This window comes from Alternaria rosae, assembly GCF_020736505.1.
Source record: "Alternaria rosae strain MPI-PUGE-AT-0040 chromosome Unknown BKA58scaffold_13, whole genome shotgun sequence".
Lineage (NCBI taxonomy): Eukaryota > Fungi > Ascomycota > Dothideomycetes > Pleosporales > Pleosporaceae > Alternaria > Alternaria rosae.
The window spans coordinates 178,936-195,895 of record NW_025763582.1 but is presented as its reverse complement, the minus strand read 5'-3'; the positions used below and the strand labels follow the sequence as shown (position 1 = coordinate 195,895).

Genomic DNA, 16,960 nt, shown 5'->3' with positions numbered 1-16,960 from the left:
GTATCAGGCATAGATTGAGTCATAGACCAACGACTAGTGGTGCTGAGGAACATGTACATAAGGGTCATGGGCATGTGAGGAAGTGGAGTTCGGGGCTGAGGAGTTTGTTTCATAAGCATGGTTGAGAGGTACTTGTTTTCTTGCTTTCGCGTTTTTTTGACTCCTCATTGTGTTTATTTTGCGTCTCTTTTCCTTTGGCCCAGGTCGGCTTTTCGCTTCGTGTTTTTATTGTTCGTGTTGTAGTATATTTTTGTCTTCGCTTTTGTATTCTCGTTAGTCTTTTGTTCATGTCAATATTGTGCATTCTTGAGATACCAAGGGATAGGGCTTATGGAAGGGGTAAATGGGTTCTTTCTAGGGTATCGTGGGTGGTCTTGCGGTCGCAGGCACGAGCGGATCCATGTCTTTACAGCTATTTACGTATATATTTGGCATGTAGATGGACGTTAATACAGCATTGCTCTTCATTTATCTATTGTAGACTACAACACCTATTTAGCCCAAACTGAATTTACCCGTGAGCACAAAGGCTATCGTTCTATGGTGTGAAGCTCTAGAAGTGATGCAGGAGCTTAGATTTACGGAACTTATCGCTATGTGATGGAAGCGTATACATAGTGTGCTATTGTTTACGTGACGATGACTAAGCGAGTCGCGGCAATGACGTGGGTCTCGCAACACACCTGAGTCTTCAGCAACATCGCCATCTACCTACGCAAGGGATTTGAGATGCACGATTGCTTCTCATTATTCATTCTATCGATGTCTATGTATCTATCGCGATAGTGTAGTCTCTCTTTCTCGTCGCAACGGCGCTACGGGCTCTGTTGCGCCCTGCGCATGTTTACGTGCAGAATGAAAGCCCGCGCAAGCTAGTGTGTTTGTTATGCGGACGTTGGAAGTCGCACTTGGCTCTACTGAGCTTCGCGCTCGAACTTGAAGTCGTTCTTCACCTCGAGCTACTACAAGGCTACCTCGACGATCGGGCCAACATATGTCTTCTTGCCTCTGACAAAATACCAGACGACGGCAAAGATTACCGTTCCTCCAAATGTGACTGAGCTGAAGTTCATCGATTGCGCATCAACCTCAACCGAGCCCGGCCAGAACGAGAAGAACCACAGTACGAAGAGATAGACACAGGCGAAGATGTTGTTGGCGATACCAAATGCGCCCGGAACCTTCCAAGGGCCCCATTGCAACGTCTCTGGTCCTACCATCGCTGCTCGCGCGTTATAGGGGCTTATGCCCTTCAGACGTCGCCACAGAAGTAGGGCGCAGACGATGAAGTATGAAGCGTAAAGGCCGCCGATACTGAGGTTGACGATGTTACTGAAGGCGACAAACGAGCCGAGTGCGATGAATGACAAAAGCACACTGATGACAGCAGTGATGAGGATCGTGTTGACAGGAATGAGCGTTCGGGGATTGAGCTGCGAGCGTTAGCATTAAGATTGCTATGACTGGGGAAAGCTGCTCACCTTGGTGACTTGAGCAGAAAATGGCATAGCGTTGTCTCTGGCGAAAGACCACATCTGTCGGGAAGTCGCAGCCATGAGGCCCACCAGACAGCAGACGCCAAGGGTCCACATGATCATAGCCATGGTCGCAGCCCCAGCAGCTGACCCAGTGCCTTTCAAGAACACGTATAGGTAAGGGTATCCAAGTGTTGCTGACGACGCCAGGACATCGTCCAGATCCCCAAGACAGAACAAATACGCAATCAGCATCGCGAGACCAAGTGTGCCGTTCAACAACACGCTGATCTGGATAGCTCGTGGAACAACTTTGGACGCATTCTTGACTTCTTCGGCCATCTACATTTGGATTAGCACAACCGCAACCGATCGGCGGAAGAGCAGCTTACATGCACACATGAATCAACACCTATCAGGGTTAGCATCGATGTTGGCCCTAAGACATAATCAGGAAAATCACTTACCAACAAGGGCGAACACGGATGATGGAAGTCCGACCATGAAAGAAAGCGCCTGCGTCGACCAGCCCCCGGAGTTGACGAATGTGGTGAATATTGAGGCATTGCTGTGAGGAGCGAGATACACAAGCGGGATCAAGATTGCAAAGAAGCCCAGGATATGGAGTATCAAGATCAAGCCTTCGAAGTGTGCAAGTGTTTTGCTTCCAACGGTGTTGATGATGACTGCGAAAGCGAGCACAGCCCAACCAAGCAGCATTGCCTGGTACGGCTTTGGTGAGTAACTTTCGTCACACATGAGTATAGTGCTCTGCAGAATGGTTCCTGCAAGATATGCAGAAGAGGCGGTAGTGGCCTGCCAGCCAATGAGTGTTACCCATCCGGTGATGTAGCTCAGAAACCTTCTATACGATGGCGGGGCTAACATAGCAACCCAGCTAGGAGTATGTCAGCTAGGAAAAATATCATGACCGGTCTCCTTACTGATACTGTCCACCTGCCGTAGGCGCCATCGACGACAACTCCGACAAAACCGTATAGATGGACAACGAACCAATCCATATGAGGATATAGCCCCAGAATACGCCTGCGGGACCACCATTGAGAAGACTGGGAGTCGAAACTTGGAGAATACCTTCCCAAGTCACCAACACAGTACACGACTACGAAGACCCAGTCAGTGTATGTCTCACGTATCCCGTACACCAAAAACTTACAAACCCCAAGATTTGCATGAAGCCAAAGTTGCGCTTCAGCACCGGTTTCTTGCCCAATCGCATGAGATCCCTGTCATCTCGAGTGTAACCATCATGCTCAGCGTCCTCGATGGCTGAAGTGACAGCTTCAGCTTTCGTTCGGTTGCCAAGTTCCATGACTTCGGATCAGTATGTACAGAGGTAATCAGACACAAGAGATAGTGACGGGCACTGTAACGGGGGCGAGGCAAACAAAAAGAAATGTAGGCACTTTGACTCGCTATAATGCGCAGCGTCGCGTTCAAACGTCGGTTATGCGAAGATTCATCCAGATTGTCTCGCTAAACACATGCAGCAGGTTACATGCTGTGCCGCATTCTCTGCCGCACTGCATGCCGCGCGGGGGTCTTGATAACGGCCTTCTCAGGATGGATGCTGCTCTCTCATGCGCAACTTCGTTCACATTCGGACATGAGACACAAACTCGCGATTTTGCGTACACACCAAATATACCATCAGCTCAGTGTCACACAGGCGCTCTGTACAGCGTGAATCGACTTCGATTCCTCAGCTCTTCCCAGCCCAACAATCGCACCCTTACCTCAATGAATAAACCCCTGCTCAGTCCGCATCCTGCAGGATCCGGGTGGAAGCTGGTCAAGGTGCCGCGGACGCTACCGTCCCGAGCGAGGCTTAGCGTTGGTCAAGCATGGGACGTCTTGAGCAGCCGCCATGGTCGCATAAACGCCCACGGTATGTCCCGCAAGGCTCGTTTACCGCTGCCTTCCTCTTTGCGTCTTATCGAAATGTGCACACGGTCTGCTTCTCGTCTCATTGGTGGTGTAATATGGACGTCTGCACGCATGTGGCGCAGATCTTCTAAGCGACCTATTACATCGTCTGAACATCACAACATACTTGCAACGCATATGCAAGCTGCCCGTGAGGGTAGTAATAGTGTAGCAAGCTTCTTTCGTGCCCTCGCTTGTGCTAGCTAATCGTGCATGCAGGCTCTTGAAAGGAGCATGTTCACACGCCTACGTGGGGGTGATACCAGCCGAGCGGGCTCAGTAATTCCTCGATGAAGAACTCCCAGGTAAGATGGAAGCAGTACCAGGTTCTGTTTCTCGCCTTGAGATGTCCGTGGACACCATGCGGTGTCAGCATGTTGGATTGAGGCGCAGAGATAACGACAGGAGAAGGCTGTGTTCTTCGCGTTGGAACATATCCCTAATGCCGCAACCTCGCGGTCGACCATCGGGACATCGCAGCCTTTCACTCAAACCCCCCCCCTTCCCCTATCATGTTTTCTCGACGCAAGGCTATGGACGCTGGTAAGCGTCCTGCGTTTCACGAAGGCCACGCATCGCCATTGATTCAGATTCTCGCATGGCTATTCCTTGCCTTCTCGATACTAGCAGTCGTAGCGCAATTTGCGACGAAGAAAGCCATGTCCAAGCGTCTTGTCAAAGCCGACTTTGTGCTACTAGTGGCTTTGGTAGGTCTCTGAGCAAGAGAATCATGACTATGTACACTGACAAACAGCGTTGCAGGTCTTCGCAGCAGGACAGACAGCGACTCTCCTCAGTCCAGCGGGTCAGCCGATTGGGAATCTACAATCTGGCCTCGAACCGGATCAAATTAATGGGGCCTGGAAGGTATAGAGTACGGAGACTTTGGCACGCAACGCTGACAGTGTTAGGCTCTGTTCAGCAGCGAGATCCTGAGCATCCTTGCAATCGTCGCCGCCAAGAGCTCTTTACTCGTCTCACTGGCGTCAGTGACGCCTATCGACACACACTGGAGGATGATGCGCGTTACAGGTGTTCTGACGGTGCTATGGGGGTTGAGCGCCGTTTTCCTTATTGCATTCCAATGCCCGTCTCCGCAAAGATGGGATATCACGAACCCGAGGTGTATGGATCTGGTAAGTTTGATCAACTACATCTCGTATTATAAATCAGCGGCTAACACTGCCCAGTGCGCCGTACGCACCTATAATGCTGTCATGAACATCGCGACCGACCTTGCGCTCGCAGGTGTACCGACACTGATGGTACTACCTCTCCAAATCACACCCGAAAAACGTTTCACACTCATCACAGGCTTCTGGTCTCGCATAGTGTAAGCCGTGTTACTCACTCTCAATCCATCTTATCATTCAGCCCAAACTAACACACACGGTCACAGCGTCGTCTTTGCCTCAGCCGCCCAGATCGCATACATCCGCAGCCTACCCCCAAACAGCGATCTTCTCCACTCAATATGGCAAATCGTCGTCTGCGGACAAATCGTACAAGTGGCCAGCATAATGACCTCGACCATCCCCTTCCTGAAGCCTTTTATGATGAGTCTCGACTCTGGTCTGCTTAGCGCACAACATGCGGGTGTTGCTACGACGTCGGGTTACACATCCGCGGGTGTTACAGGGCATCTGTCGAGTTACATCAAGATTGGTAGTCAACAGAATCGCAGTCCGTCTGTTGTGAGGAGAGACAAGGACGTCGATATCTGGGTGCGGAAGGAGATTGTGGTGAAGAGAGAGCCGAGTATCGAGTTACGTGATATTGGCAAGAGTAGATAACATCGAAACGCCGACGAAGATCCACAAAGTCATACCCGTCTTTAGCTTCCCCGTTGTGTTGGGCTTTCCTCTGAAAGCAGTACCAGAGCCTCGTACTCTCTCGACTGCGTCACGCGATGTGTTGCCCCCGGGCCACTATCCATTGCGCGCAAGGCGCACCTTCCATTCACCTTCACTCACGCACTCTGCGCTCGGACACTCCTTGCAACCTACTTAGCTCTTTCCCCACTTACAAACGCGAGCCCAGGTAGTGACGTACCACCACCGCGCTCTCACCTCCTCAGTCAAAAAGCTCCTTCCGCCTACTTCCACCTGCCTCCCACCTTCCTTCCTCTCCCCCACCAACTCAAATCACCCAACAGCCAGTCCACGAACCACCATGCGCTTCCTCACCACCATCTTCCTTCTACTCGTCAGCCTCGCCGCTCTCGCAAGCGCAGGCGGAGGAAATAAACCCGAGACGATCGATTACGATAATCTCGTGAGGGAATGCGTCTACAAGTGCAACTACGGCCCTCACTGCAGGCACTACTGCGAGTGCAAGCTGCACGATAGGATAGGCAAGGATACTGTCGTGTGTAAGAATGACGGTATGTGGAACAGCTGATACCCTACGGCAGGCATGGGGTGGGAGTTGGGATTTTTGCTAATACAAAGCATAGCGTGCAGGACTGCTCCTACAGGTTGCGAGAAGTACGAACTCAGTGGCAAGGTTCGTCGAGACCAAGCTACTTCCGTGGCTGTTGATCAGGCTGCGTCCGCGACCGTTGGTCAAGCTTCGTCCGAGACTGCTAGTCAGATTCACCCCGAGAACATCAATTACAACGAAGACGCCCCCGAGGACTTTGTTCAGACTGCTGATGTCAACGGCAACGACAACACCTGCGCAACACAGGGCTGCGACGTTGGCTTGCCGTATTGCCTCGAGAAGTGCGGCTTTGGTCCCCATTGCGGGGGTTACTGCGCCTGTTTCTTGCACTCGAACCCAAAGTCAATTTGTCGCCAACAAGGTACGTGACAACATTCTGTAGATGCCAGAGCTTCTTCGCATTTCCATCTATACTAACTCTAACATAGGCTGCGTCGAGGCTCCCCAAGGCTGCGAGCGATGGCAGTTAACCGACCACGACAACGCTCTTGCTGGCCCTGAAACCGCCGACTACGAGCAAGTCGCTGCCGCTGCCAACGCTCGAGAGGGAAGCGACGATGACGACGTCAACAGTGAACACTGTCAAGCTTGCCGCGATGCCGGGTACGAATGTAGCAAGAAGTGCGGCAGCGACGATATGATATGCAAGGCTCTGTGCCTGTGCGCGAGCACTGCGGGAGATAACTGCCTCAAGTGCAAGTCCGTCGACTGCCCACGCACTTAAGAGTGAACGGTCGTCGTGTGTCGATGAGCCATGATGGCAATTCTGACCACTATGTTGGAAGCTGGATAAGGCTGCGGAAATTCGGGTATTCACGTCCGAAACTGGAGCCGGTTCCTCTTCTCCTCAAAAAGATTCATGATCTGTGTAGATCCGATATCCAATGACATGCTTCCTTCATGACATTCCATCATGCTGTTGCATATGTGTGATGGGTAGAGATACGCGCTGGTTCCAAGGCTACTCGCCAGAGTCGTTGCAATCGCAGTCAAGCCGGTTCGTCTCTAGATACTGGGAAGAGTTGAGCCCGAGCGTGGAGCCGTATCTCGGAGTGTGTGAGGTCGATGCAACATGCCCATCTTTCACTTCATGGGCTTCCGAGCGTAAACGACCGTTCCGGGCAAGTACGCGTGCGTCCGGTAGCTTTTCAACTCCTTGCGCATCTGCGCTAGATGCAATTGAGCTCGTGCGACGGACCACTAGAACATGTCAGCCACATCCATCATACCAACCATAATAATACTCACCCCGCCAACCTGCGTCAGCAATCTCAACATAAACCCCTCCACCCCATCCATCAACCGCAACTGATTCCACCTCCCAATATTCTTCAACTTCTTATCCGTCGGCCACCCATTCATCGGCCACTTATACTCCATAACCGTCACATCCACAAACCCCGCTCGTCGTATCCTCTCGGCACTCTCCTCCCAAATCGTAAAAGTCTTGCCAAATCGATCGCCCATCTCCACGACTACTTTCCCCCAGGTATGGTAGAAGTGGTCTGGCCCCATGCTTCCGTCGTCAGATGTAGGACACACGGAATGCTCTACTATTTCTATCCAGCCACCCGGTTTGGTGTGCTTGTAGGCTTGCTGGAAGAAGAAATCCCAATCGGGGATGCAGCCGAAGAGTTCGCGGATGTGGATGAAGTCGAAGTGGTTGGGTGGGAAAGTCCATTCGAGCGAGACGTCGTCGATTTCGAAGTGGCAGTTTGGGGGGACCCATTCGGGTTGGATGGGGGAAAGGTCGGTTCCTGTTACGGTTGCGGAGGGGTATTGGTCGGCCATGTCCTATAAGTATCCATATTAGCCTGCGTTGGAGGAGTCCTTGGTATTGGGGAGCGTACAATGGCCCATATACCGGTTCCTGTGCCGCAATCTAATATCGTCTGTGGGTTTACCAGCGGCGCGAGATGCAGCTTCTGGTCGAGCGTCAGGAGGTACATGTGGTGCGCGAAATCCAGTATTTCCTTGGCCAGCTCATCATTCGGTCCCCAGTATGCGCCGTCGCGGTATGCGTGGTACTGCCTGCCATTTTCCATGCGGTGGTGGAGGATAGACGAGGCTAGCGAATCGGTCTCGTCGCCAAGGAGGCTGCCGCTGTCGAAGGCTGAGTCGGACGAGAAGCCAAGACCATCATCGTCGTCTACGGGGGAAGCTTCGGAGTCTTGTGGCGTTGCGTGGTGTACAGGGGCGTGTTGTTGTGGGTACGAGGAAGGCGCGTCGTCCCCTAGATGTACGGCGCTATCCTGCTGGTGCAAGCCGATGCCCTCGAAAGGCTTCTGAGAGGATGAAGACGCCATGATGCTGTCGTGTGAGTGCGCGGGGAGGAGGTGTGGGAGATTTCGACGCGACGCGCGGAAGCCAGCAGGTTACATATTGGAGAGTTGGAGCCGATGCACTGGGAAGGTGCTGGACGCTGGCCCGCCGCTGACTCTCGTTTGGTGGCTTCGGTCAATGGGCGAGGGGTCTCTGGCAAAGTGGAGCATTGCACCGATGGCGCCGCGTTCGCGCAGCATCCTCGAGCAGATCCAGCGGACCGGTCGTCTGCTCCGGTCGCTGTGATTCGTTCAAGCGCGTATAATGCACGTCCAAAAGGAACGGTGCTGCATCGCCTGCATGACAGTTACAGGCGTCGGGGTAAGCGCGTCCATGGCAGCACTTTACCGATGTTGTACGAAGACTCTGGGTGTCTGAGGCAGCAGGCCATTGGCGAGCATTCCGACAAGGTCGAAAAGGAGGGTGTCGATGAATGCATCGCGTGATTGATGGACTGGCTCATTTGCGGCCCGCAAACGGCGTCATTCCTTTCATCGCCCGTTGCCTAATCGGCCCTTTTAGCAAGCGGCACGGGTTGGAGAGGGTGGGCCAAGAGCACCTCTACAGTGGATACTCGAACTTTGTTGTAGAAGACGAAGAACAGGTTGAGAGTATGACCAAAATCCATCGATGATCTCTGGCGACTTGACATGGAAAAACCAACTGCCGACGGCGAAGCGCATGCGGCGCAGCTCCCTATCCTCGTCATTGGCTCTGGTAAGCGACGGTTGACGCCGCATACATGCTGCACGACGGTCGGTCTGACCAGCTCGCAGGAACCGCTGGACTTGCACTCGCACAGGGGCTCCGCAAAGTATGTACACCGTCTGTGTAATGCAAAGGGTAGCCTCATTCGATTAACTAGGCGAATATCCCGTGCGTCGTGTTCGAGAAGAACGGTGCCACGCATGGCGAACGCGACTGGAACATGGGGCTTCACTGGGGCGCGCCAGTCCTGAAAAGCCTCATGCCAGATGGCTGGTGGGATCGCATCCAGAGCGTCCAGGTCGATCCAAATGTCCCCACGAAAGAGCAGGACACGTTGAAGTGGCTGCGAGGCGATACCGGAGCGCTGGTTGCAGCCATCACCTTCGGGCCTTTCTACCGCTTACGGAGGAGCAAGTTGCGCGACTTGTTAATGCAAGGCCTTGACATACAGTTCGACAAGCGCTTACACGACGTCTCATACTCACCTGATGATGACTCAGTCACTGCACATTTCGCCGATGGAACTTCGACGACGGGACGCATGTTGGTTGGCGCGGATGGAGCGCGCTCTTCCACGAGGCAGATTCTACTCGGCAAGGAATTGGGCTCCATCAACCACATACCGTATGCGTGCACGTTTGTCCAGTGCAAGTTTACCGCCGAGCAAGCCCGTTTCTTGAGGTCATTTCACCCGCTATATCTAGCATGTGCGCACCCGAATAACAACTTCGCCTTCTTCGGCATGCATGATGCGCCGGACGAAGATGACCCGGCTTCCTGGACCTTCTTTTACTACATCTCATGGCGAAGTAGTTTGGAAGAGCAGGAAGCCACCAAGAACTGGACCGGTGCCCAGCGCCTCGCGCAACAAAAAGAATTCGCAAAAGAGTTCTGCGACCCGTGGAGGAGTGCGTTTGAATGGACGCCAGACTGCACGCCTGTGTGGTACCTCGGGCTCACGGACTGGGACCCGGGCATGGAAGGCCACCGCTGGGATAACCATCGCGGCTTAATTACTATGATGGGCGATGCTGTACATCCGATGACGTACCAGCGAGGTCAAGGCCTCAATCACTCTGTTACAGACGCTGGGAAGCTGTATGAAGCTATTACTAAGATCCAGGCTGGCGAGGATAGGAAAGCTGCGGTGGACGCGTTTGAAGAGGAGATGATTAGGCGGGGAGGCACAGAGGTTAGGGATGGCACGGCGAATACTATGATGCTTCATGATTGGGAACGCGTTAAACAGAGTCCGCTTTTTACAAAGGGGATGAAGAAGACTGAGGCTTAGGGGGGCGATAGACGTTCTCGCGGCAATTGTCAATGCGTCGCGTCGCTGTAATGTAGCATAAGTGAACGGACGCTTGAGCAATCTCATAAACTGCTTGGCATTTGACAAAATATGCCTTGTTTCTGTACTTTGAAACGGTGCAATCAAGAATAGGAGAATCCTAGCTGTATAGCATAGTGACCTATCAATATGCGTTGAAGATGCTGACTGATGGTCGCGTTTTAGCGCGACAGTGCACCTCCAGTACTCACAATCCCCAACATCACCCACAGCTTCATTGTTCGCTCTCGACACCTACAGAAACACCAGCTCGCGCCGTTGACTCCATCACAAGTCCTTGCGATGATCATGGTTGCTGTTTCTGATGCACCGTAAGCCCCGCTCAAGCTGCAGCGAGATGCCTCGGATAACATTGTCCCAACACCATGACGTCGGCCATCCTCGGTCCCAGCTGCGCGATGCGTGATTGCAGCTCTCAACGCTCGATGTTTACTATTTTTTTTTTCATTCCGTGATAGCTAACACTGCGATCAATTTCTATATCATTATACTGACATAGCTCGAACTATCTTACCCCGCCTGAGAATTGTCAGAAACCCCGTTTTCCAACGAAGATGACCTCCCCCTCCGAATTCCACGGCTGGCTAGGCCACGATAAGAATGCCGCACAGGGCAACATGACCTGGTCATCCTTCCAACCCAAGCCCTTCAACGACATCGACATCGACATCAAAGTCTCCCATTGCGGCATCTGCGGCACCGACATACACACTCTGCGCTCTGGCTGGGGCGCAACCCACTATCCCGTATGCGTCGGCCATGAAATCGTCGGAAACGTCGTACGCGTGGGAAACAAAGTCAAGGACCTGCGCTTAGGCGACAGAGTGGGCGTAGGCGCGCAGGCGTTCAGCTGCTTGAAGGACGACTGCGAGGAATGCAACGCTGGCATTGAGCAGCACTGTCCGAAGATGGTGGGCACGTACAATGCGAGGTACCCGGATGGAAGCTGGAGCATGGGCGGATACGCAGACTATGTCCGCGTCCCAGCGCATTTCGCTATCAAGATACCCACTGGGTTGAAGAGCGAAGAAGCGGCGCCTATGATGTGCGGCGGCATCACCGTCTACGCGCCACTGAAGAACAACGGCGCAGGTCCCGGGAAGAAGGTAGGGATCGTAGGGTTGGGGGGTCTAGGCCATTTCGGTGTCTTATTCGCGAAAGCACTCGGCTGCGAAAAGGTTGTAGCGATAAGTCGACGCAGGAATAAGGTCGACGACGCAAAAGCTATGGGTGCAACAGATTACATCGCCACCTCTGAAGATGACAAGTGGGCGCGTAACCATAGCCGAACCCTCGACCTCATCGTCAGCACGGTCTCCTCTCCAGACATGCCGCTCGAGTCGTATCTTCGTCTTCTCCGTACAGGCGGTTCATTCATCCAGGTCGGCGCACCAGAAGACAAGCTTCCTCAAATCGCCGCGTTCGGCCTTATTGGCAAAGGATGCAAGATTGGGGGTAGTCAAATTGGCAGTCCCAAGGAGATTGAGGAGATGCTCCAGTTCGCGGCTGATAAGGGGATTAAGCCTTGGGTGCAGAAGCGTAATATGAAAGATGCGAATAAGAGTGTGGTTGATATGGAGGAGGGACATGCACGGTATCGCTATGTTCTTGTGAATGCGGATCATGGGGATAGGGCGAAGATGTGAGCGACCGCGTTGTCTAGCCGAATCTATGTCATTCACATTTCGCAGCCAGCAGATCAACTGTACCGTCAACGTAGTCAAGCGCGGTGCTTGACATGTTGCCTCCGCTTGCGCCTGTTGTTGTTTGCTCCACTGAACCAGATTGTCTTACACACACCCGTCATTTTCGCAGTCCCCTTCCTGTATCTCACACCCCATAGCCAACAATCCTTTTCGCAATGCGCAACAGAACTAGCTTCGCACCGCCCCTGCATGGCCTCATTGTTCGCACAGTGCAAGTCACCTATCGCCTCCTGGCTCACACGCAAGCCGCACCTCCACCCATCAACCAAACCATCTTGAACACGCTCGCGGATCTCATGTATAGTTCCAAGGACTACAAAGATGAAGCAGCTTGCGTGGAACAGTTGTACGGTGCGCATTGCAGTATGAGAAGGATGGAAAAGAGGTGCGAAACCCAATCCAAATATCCTTGTGATGAACTGTGATTGCTAAAGTCAACTAACCAACAGTGGAGAGGCGTCTGAGATCAGCAGCACGGAGCTGCAGACTTGTCAAGATCGTATCGGAGAGACCTGTATGGTGAACGTTTTGTTAAGTAGACCAGGCATTCGGAAGCGGCACATGACTTACTCCGCGACTAATCAAATCCGGTTTTCACGTCACATACACCACATCATCGGACGAGGTCGCGGTGCTTGAGCTGCTCCGGCAGGAGCAAACAGATGGCGCAGTACATAGATACAATGTTATGTTTATCTACACATTTATCCAAGGAACACAAATGGATCCCATGCGGGGAAGATGAAATGCTTAGCACAAATACCACCACAAACGTCGCCTCCTATCCCTGCCAACGCGTCACTCGTCACATCACTTACCACGGATCGCTACACAACCCCCTATACTCCTCACGAACGCGTGTCCATGTTGCTTCCGCAATACTACGACTCGTCATCGTGTAGAGCCAGTCTCAATCGCCTCACGCTTCCAACACTTACGGCCCATGGCCAGGGCCGGTGGCGGATTCCGCTGTATGCTGAGGAATATGCGCACCGTGTTCTTGACCGGAAAGCGTTGTTAAAGGGATGATCTCCGATGGCTGTGGTACAGCGTCCGGCGAGATAGATCTACCTGTAGCGTCCGACGTGCGTTGAATGATACCCACATCCATCGACGCTCCTATGCCGGAGTCGCCGGTGGACGATGTAGAAGTGACGGATGATGGGTTTGGTGAAGTACGCCCCTGTTCGGCCGTGCCATCTGGATCGGATGTTCCGTCGCCCCCATTCCTCGTCACCAACCACTCGGTAAAGACTTTGAAAAGCTGCCACGCCGCCTGCAAGAGCACCAAGTCGGCGATCATGATTGAAAGGACCAGATCACCCGTGGACTTTAACTGCGGCACCTGGCAGTAGTATTGCTTCCTGATGACGGAGGAAACGATGCCCAGAGGACCGCTGGTCGAGCGCTGGGCATCGAAGGGATCGCGCTCCGGGCCGAATCGATCAGTTGACAGGTATTCGTGTATAGAGGTGAAATTTGCCGTGAAATACTCAAGTGCTGTCTCGTTGTTGAGGATGTTTGGCGTCTCGACCTGTCCCAAGTCTGCGAGGACAGTCGAGTAGGCTGCTTTGGCTAGCATGTCAACCGGTACCCAGATGTTGGGATAGACTCTTCGCCTGTTGAGGTCGCCCAGAGTGGTTGAATTCTCGTTGCCACTGCCGGGCCAGATGTTCTTGAAACCCATGCCGTTATCCCTGGCCACGATGAAGCGGTAATTGGGAGTGAAGAAGTCTATGTCGGCAATATCGTCTACTGATTCCGTGGGCATGAGATACACCAGGCCCTTCTGGATCCCTTGCTTGCCCGCATCAATCTTTTTCTTGCGATATTGTTGCATGAACCAGGTCGTGTAGCCCCAGTAGTTGGACATGAGCGACTCGCCCCACCACAGGCTCGCGCGAGTCTGCTTGTTATGGGTGAGGAATTCCCTACCCGAGGAGCGACCCTTCATCCGCGAGAGCGTTGTCGATGATGGAACGTAGTTGTAGGTTTGCGTCAGGTTGAAGAAGACCGTACCTAATAAATTTGAGATCTGGCACGTAGCATACGTTCGGACTGCAGTGTTCCATCCGGCGTAACGAATCTGGTTGGTCGCTTCGTCCAAGGCTTGAAACTGAATCCCGATGGAGACAATAGAACATTTCTCTAAGATGTTGTTCTGATATGTTAATGACGGCAGTTCGGTTAGCTGCGTGTCTTGCTCTGTCCAGATAGCTGTGAGTGTGTATGAGAGAGCCGTCTGGTTCGTGAAGAAGGATTCGTGCCTAGAGAGGTCCACGGGCATGCACTTGGGTTGTATCCTGTACGTACAGGTACAAAGTCAGATCAGTCAGGCAAGGTAGGTCAGGTGTAAGTCGAGCATGTCAAGGACATAGCAGCTTTGCATTCGGATGTAACGTACTTGTTGGTGAGGATGTTCCAGGATGGCCAGCCATCTTGCGATCGCTGGGCGATGGTTGCGTTGGGGTTAAATGTTGTCTCGAAGACTAGATCGAAACCGCTAATGGCGACATTGATGTAGGTAAATAGTGCCGTTAAGCAGAGTCCGCCAACAACAACAATTGGAGTATACCACCGGTACGGGTAAGGTCGTACCACAGGGTAAGCAAAGCGAGCCTGATGGGGTTGTGGCATTGCTCGTGAATAGTCTGATTTGAGTCTTGGGTGGAGCTTGCAACATGGCGGCGGCAGGTCACTACTTAAATATCGCACATCCACCAAACAATGAGAATGTAGAAGATAACCTGGCCGAAGCCGCCCGGTGTAAAGCGACAAGTAGCCGCATGGATACATGAGGCACAATGAGGCGCCCAGGCTGGCACTGCCATGCCTGTGTCCCCTCAACGAAGATGCAAGGTTGACAGCTGAAGCGAAGCTGGTTGTTTGCAATGACATTTTGATAGAATAAGGTAAAGTCTTCATGTACATCGGAATTGCTTCGTATTCGTGTAACACTACACAAGTGGCTGGTCCAATCAAGCTGGCCACTAGACGACCCTGACGCATGTTTGTCGTACAAGACCACGACATCCTGACCGGGCGAGGTGGTCTGGATCATCTGAATTTGAATTCCCATGACGCGTCGACGAAATGCCTTGTCTTCGCTATGCTGAATTGGCCGTTGCCAAGTCAGAAGGCTGTGCTCGAGGAAACCTTGGAAGATACTCAGGTAACACAAAGCCGTTGAGAAGTATCCCGATGTACACACCGGAAGTGTGGAAGGAACAAAATAGAAGAAGGAAAAGCAGAGGCCGTGGTCATGCGGAAGCTGGCGGCAAGCAAAAGATTGAGGTAGCCCTGGAGACATGTAAGGTGGCATGGCACGCCATTGCATACCGTGACGTGCCAACTCTCTGTGATAGACAAACATCACTATGAGGCTCGCTTCAGAAGAACGCTCGAAGCTGTAGAGACTACAACCCCACCTTTAACAACGATGGAATGCGCCTTTGACTCGGACTGCGGCCTCGTCTTGGTTCGGGCTGATCACCTTGGCTTGTACGACGATACTAGATAAGTACGTAGGCAACTAGAATGCCATCTTCCCGCCACAGAATCCTTGCATATCGTATCGCTCCGTCATGACAACACTACTCACTACTCATCCGCCCACCCCTCCTCCCTCGCAACCACCTTCTTAACCTCTTTAACCACCTCCCTCAACGGCTTCAAGATCCTCCGCTGATATATCACTAAAATGCACTCCACATCCCAAATTTCCACCTCTCCTTCCTTCCCCACTTCGTATTTACCCAACAGCCCAAGCCCCTCCGCAACCTCCCCAACAGGCCCCTGCGCAGACCTAAACTTCTGCAACGCGCATGACGCATCTCGGTAAACATACTGGCTCTTCTTCACAAACCGCTGGATAGATTCTTTCCGCTTACCAAGCGACATCAACCCCATCTCGTGGGACTCCTCCACTTGGGCGTCGATATGCGACTTCACGCCTTTTAGCATAATCAAAGTTCGGTGGGTGTTGGAGCGTGTCATGACGGTGCCCTAGATATGTGTTATTTGGTGGGTATGGCGCTGCTGTAGCTGAAGACGATGTTTCTTTGATGCTAGAGTTTCGAATTCGGGTTCGGAGTCGTAGGCGAAGTCGGTTTGTGGGGCGGCGTTATTGCTCATGCAGCCTTTGATGTAGAAGGATGTGAAGCCTGGCATTGTGGGTGGATTGATAATTGAGGTTTGGGTAGTGTGGTGGTTTGATGTGTTGAGGTGCTTGGGTGGTTTGGTGGTTGAGGAGGGCAAAGAGAGTGAACGCTCGGTGAGACTCAGAGACCGAGTCGTTAAAATGGATTGACAGGAGCGTTGGTGGCAGGTTTCGAGGTGCTGGTTCCTGCTTGTTGCTTGTATGTAGCAGTGAGTTTGCGCTGTGCATGAAGGACCGCGTACTTGATGTCACAGTGATTTTCACTTCACAGGGAGTGAAAGCCATGAGGTGGGGAACGAACGGAAAGATCTAGGGTGACGAGATGATATCAAACTGCTAAGAGTTGCCGCTCATGATGGTGGCCAAAATTAAGAAGCAAGTTATACCTAGGATATTCTCATGAAACATTGAAATCCCATTTTCATCAACGCCTCCCCTCGACGTTGTCTACAACACCAGCACGTACAACTTCAGCCTTGCGACCGCGGAGAGAACAGCCTTATCCTACAATAAAAATGGTGACCGCGAGAACCGCAGCTATAAGGACGCCAGTTGCGGGCTCAATGGCGGCGATAATGCTGATTGCAAGGACGCTTGCTGCCAGGCTATACGTTATGACCGGGTCGGAAGCTGCGCAAGGACATCGACGTGTATGGCAGCCTGTAGCAACGCTGTCTACTGTGCAGTTGGCTGTAAGGGCGGGGACAGTTTGGTGGCGGGGGTAGGCTATACTCAATGCATGAAGTCTTTCCAGACCGCGCTTGGATGCCCGCATGGTGGTGCATTGACAGGCGGCTGTGGAGAAGTGGACTGTTTTCATGGTGGAGTCGAGAAGTTTTGAGTTGTGATA

At 52.6% G+C, this 16,960-nt stretch overlaps 8 protein-coding genes across 8 annotated transcripts; 4 read left to right on the top strand and 4 right to left on the bottom strand.

The window, feature by feature from the left end:
* Positions 1-704: 704 nt before the first annotated feature.
* Positions 705-2,808, bottom strand: BKA58DRAFT_370122 (amino acid/polyamine transporter I; the record flags this gene model as incomplete). The annotated part of the gene is made up of 6 exons (XM_046168981.1): positions 705-1,433; positions 1,482-1,817; positions 1,868-1,887; positions 1,943-2,373; positions 2,420-2,598; positions 2,653-2,808. The coding sequence occupies 6 exons, from the start codon at positions 2,806-2,808 to the stop codon at positions 963-965; spliced, it is 1,593 nt and encodes a 530-aa protein (XP_046020194.1). The 3' UTR covers positions 705-962.
* A 975-nt stretch (positions 2,809-3,783) lies between these two features.
* Positions 3,784-5,405, top strand: BKA58DRAFT_61506 (uncharacterized protein). The gene is made up of 5 exons (XM_046175626.1): positions 3,784-4,129; positions 4,185-4,289; positions 4,334-4,558; positions 4,613-4,755; positions 4,822-5,405. The coding sequence occupies exons 1-5, from the start codon at positions 3,935-3,937 to the stop codon at positions 5,213-5,215; spliced, it is 1,062 nt and encodes a 353-aa protein (XP_046020193.1). The 5' UTR covers positions 3,784-3,934; the 3' UTR covers positions 5,216-5,405.
* Positions 5,406-5,594: 189 nt separating this feature from the next.
* On the top strand, positions 5,595-6,588 carry BKA58DRAFT_444685 (uncharacterized protein; the record flags this gene model as incomplete). The annotated part of the gene is made up of 3 exons (XM_046174090.1): positions 5,595-5,805; positions 5,878-6,225; positions 6,293-6,588. 3 exons carry the CDS (start codon positions 5,595-5,597, stop codon positions 6,586-6,588), a joined length of 855 nt encoding a protein of 284 aa, XP_046020192.1.
* A 2-nt stretch (positions 6,589-6,590) lies between these two features.
* On the bottom strand, positions 6,591-8,423 carry BKA58DRAFT_61407 (S-adenosyl-L-methionine-dependent methyltransferase). The gene is made up of 3 exons (XM_046175623.1): positions 7,715-8,423; positions 7,113-7,658; positions 6,591-7,064 (listed from the first exon to the last, which is right to left on the bottom strand). The coding sequence occupies exons 1-3, from the start codon at positions 8,168-8,170 to the stop codon at positions 6,948-6,950; spliced, it is 1,119 nt and encodes a 372-aa protein (XP_046020191.1). The 5' UTR covers positions 8,171-8,423; the 3' UTR covers positions 6,591-6,947.
* A 413-nt stretch (positions 8,424-8,836) lies between these two features.
* BKA58DRAFT_325864 (uncharacterized protein) lies at positions 8,837-10,185 on the top strand (the record flags this gene model as incomplete). The annotated part of the gene is made up of 3 exons (XM_046168034.1): positions 8,837-8,903; positions 8,963-9,000; positions 9,052-10,185. 3 exons carry the CDS (start codon positions 8,837-8,839, stop codon positions 10,183-10,185), a joined length of 1,239 nt encoding a protein of 412 aa, XP_046020190.1.
* Positions 10,186-10,675: 490 nt separating this feature from the next.
* On the top strand, positions 10,676-11,999 carry BKA58DRAFT_61539 (cinnamyl alcohol dehydrogenase). The gene has a single exon (XM_046175627.1). The coding sequence runs from the start codon at positions 10,800-10,802 to the stop codon at positions 11,889-11,891; it is 1,092 nt and encodes a 363-aa protein (XP_046020189.1). The 5' UTR covers positions 10,676-10,799; the 3' UTR covers positions 11,892-11,999.
* On the bottom strand, positions 11,929-12,501 carry BKA58DRAFT_61420 (uncharacterized protein). Its single transcript, XM_046175624.1, has one exon. It carries the CDS (start codon positions 12,308-12,310, stop codon positions 11,966-11,968), a length of 345 nt encoding a protein of 114 aa, XP_046020188.1. The 5' UTR covers positions 12,311-12,501; the 3' UTR covers positions 11,929-11,965.
* Positions 12,502-14,588, bottom strand: BKA58DRAFT_450166 (uncharacterized protein; the record flags this gene model as incomplete). The annotated part of the gene is made up of 2 exons (XM_046174342.1): positions 12,502-14,254; positions 14,356-14,588. The coding sequence occupies 2 exons, from the start codon at positions 14,586-14,588 to the stop codon at positions 12,886-12,888; spliced, it is 1,602 nt and encodes a 533-aa protein (XP_046020187.1). The 3' UTR covers positions 12,502-12,885.
* Between the last annotated feature and the right edge of the window lie 2,372 nt (positions 14,589-16,960).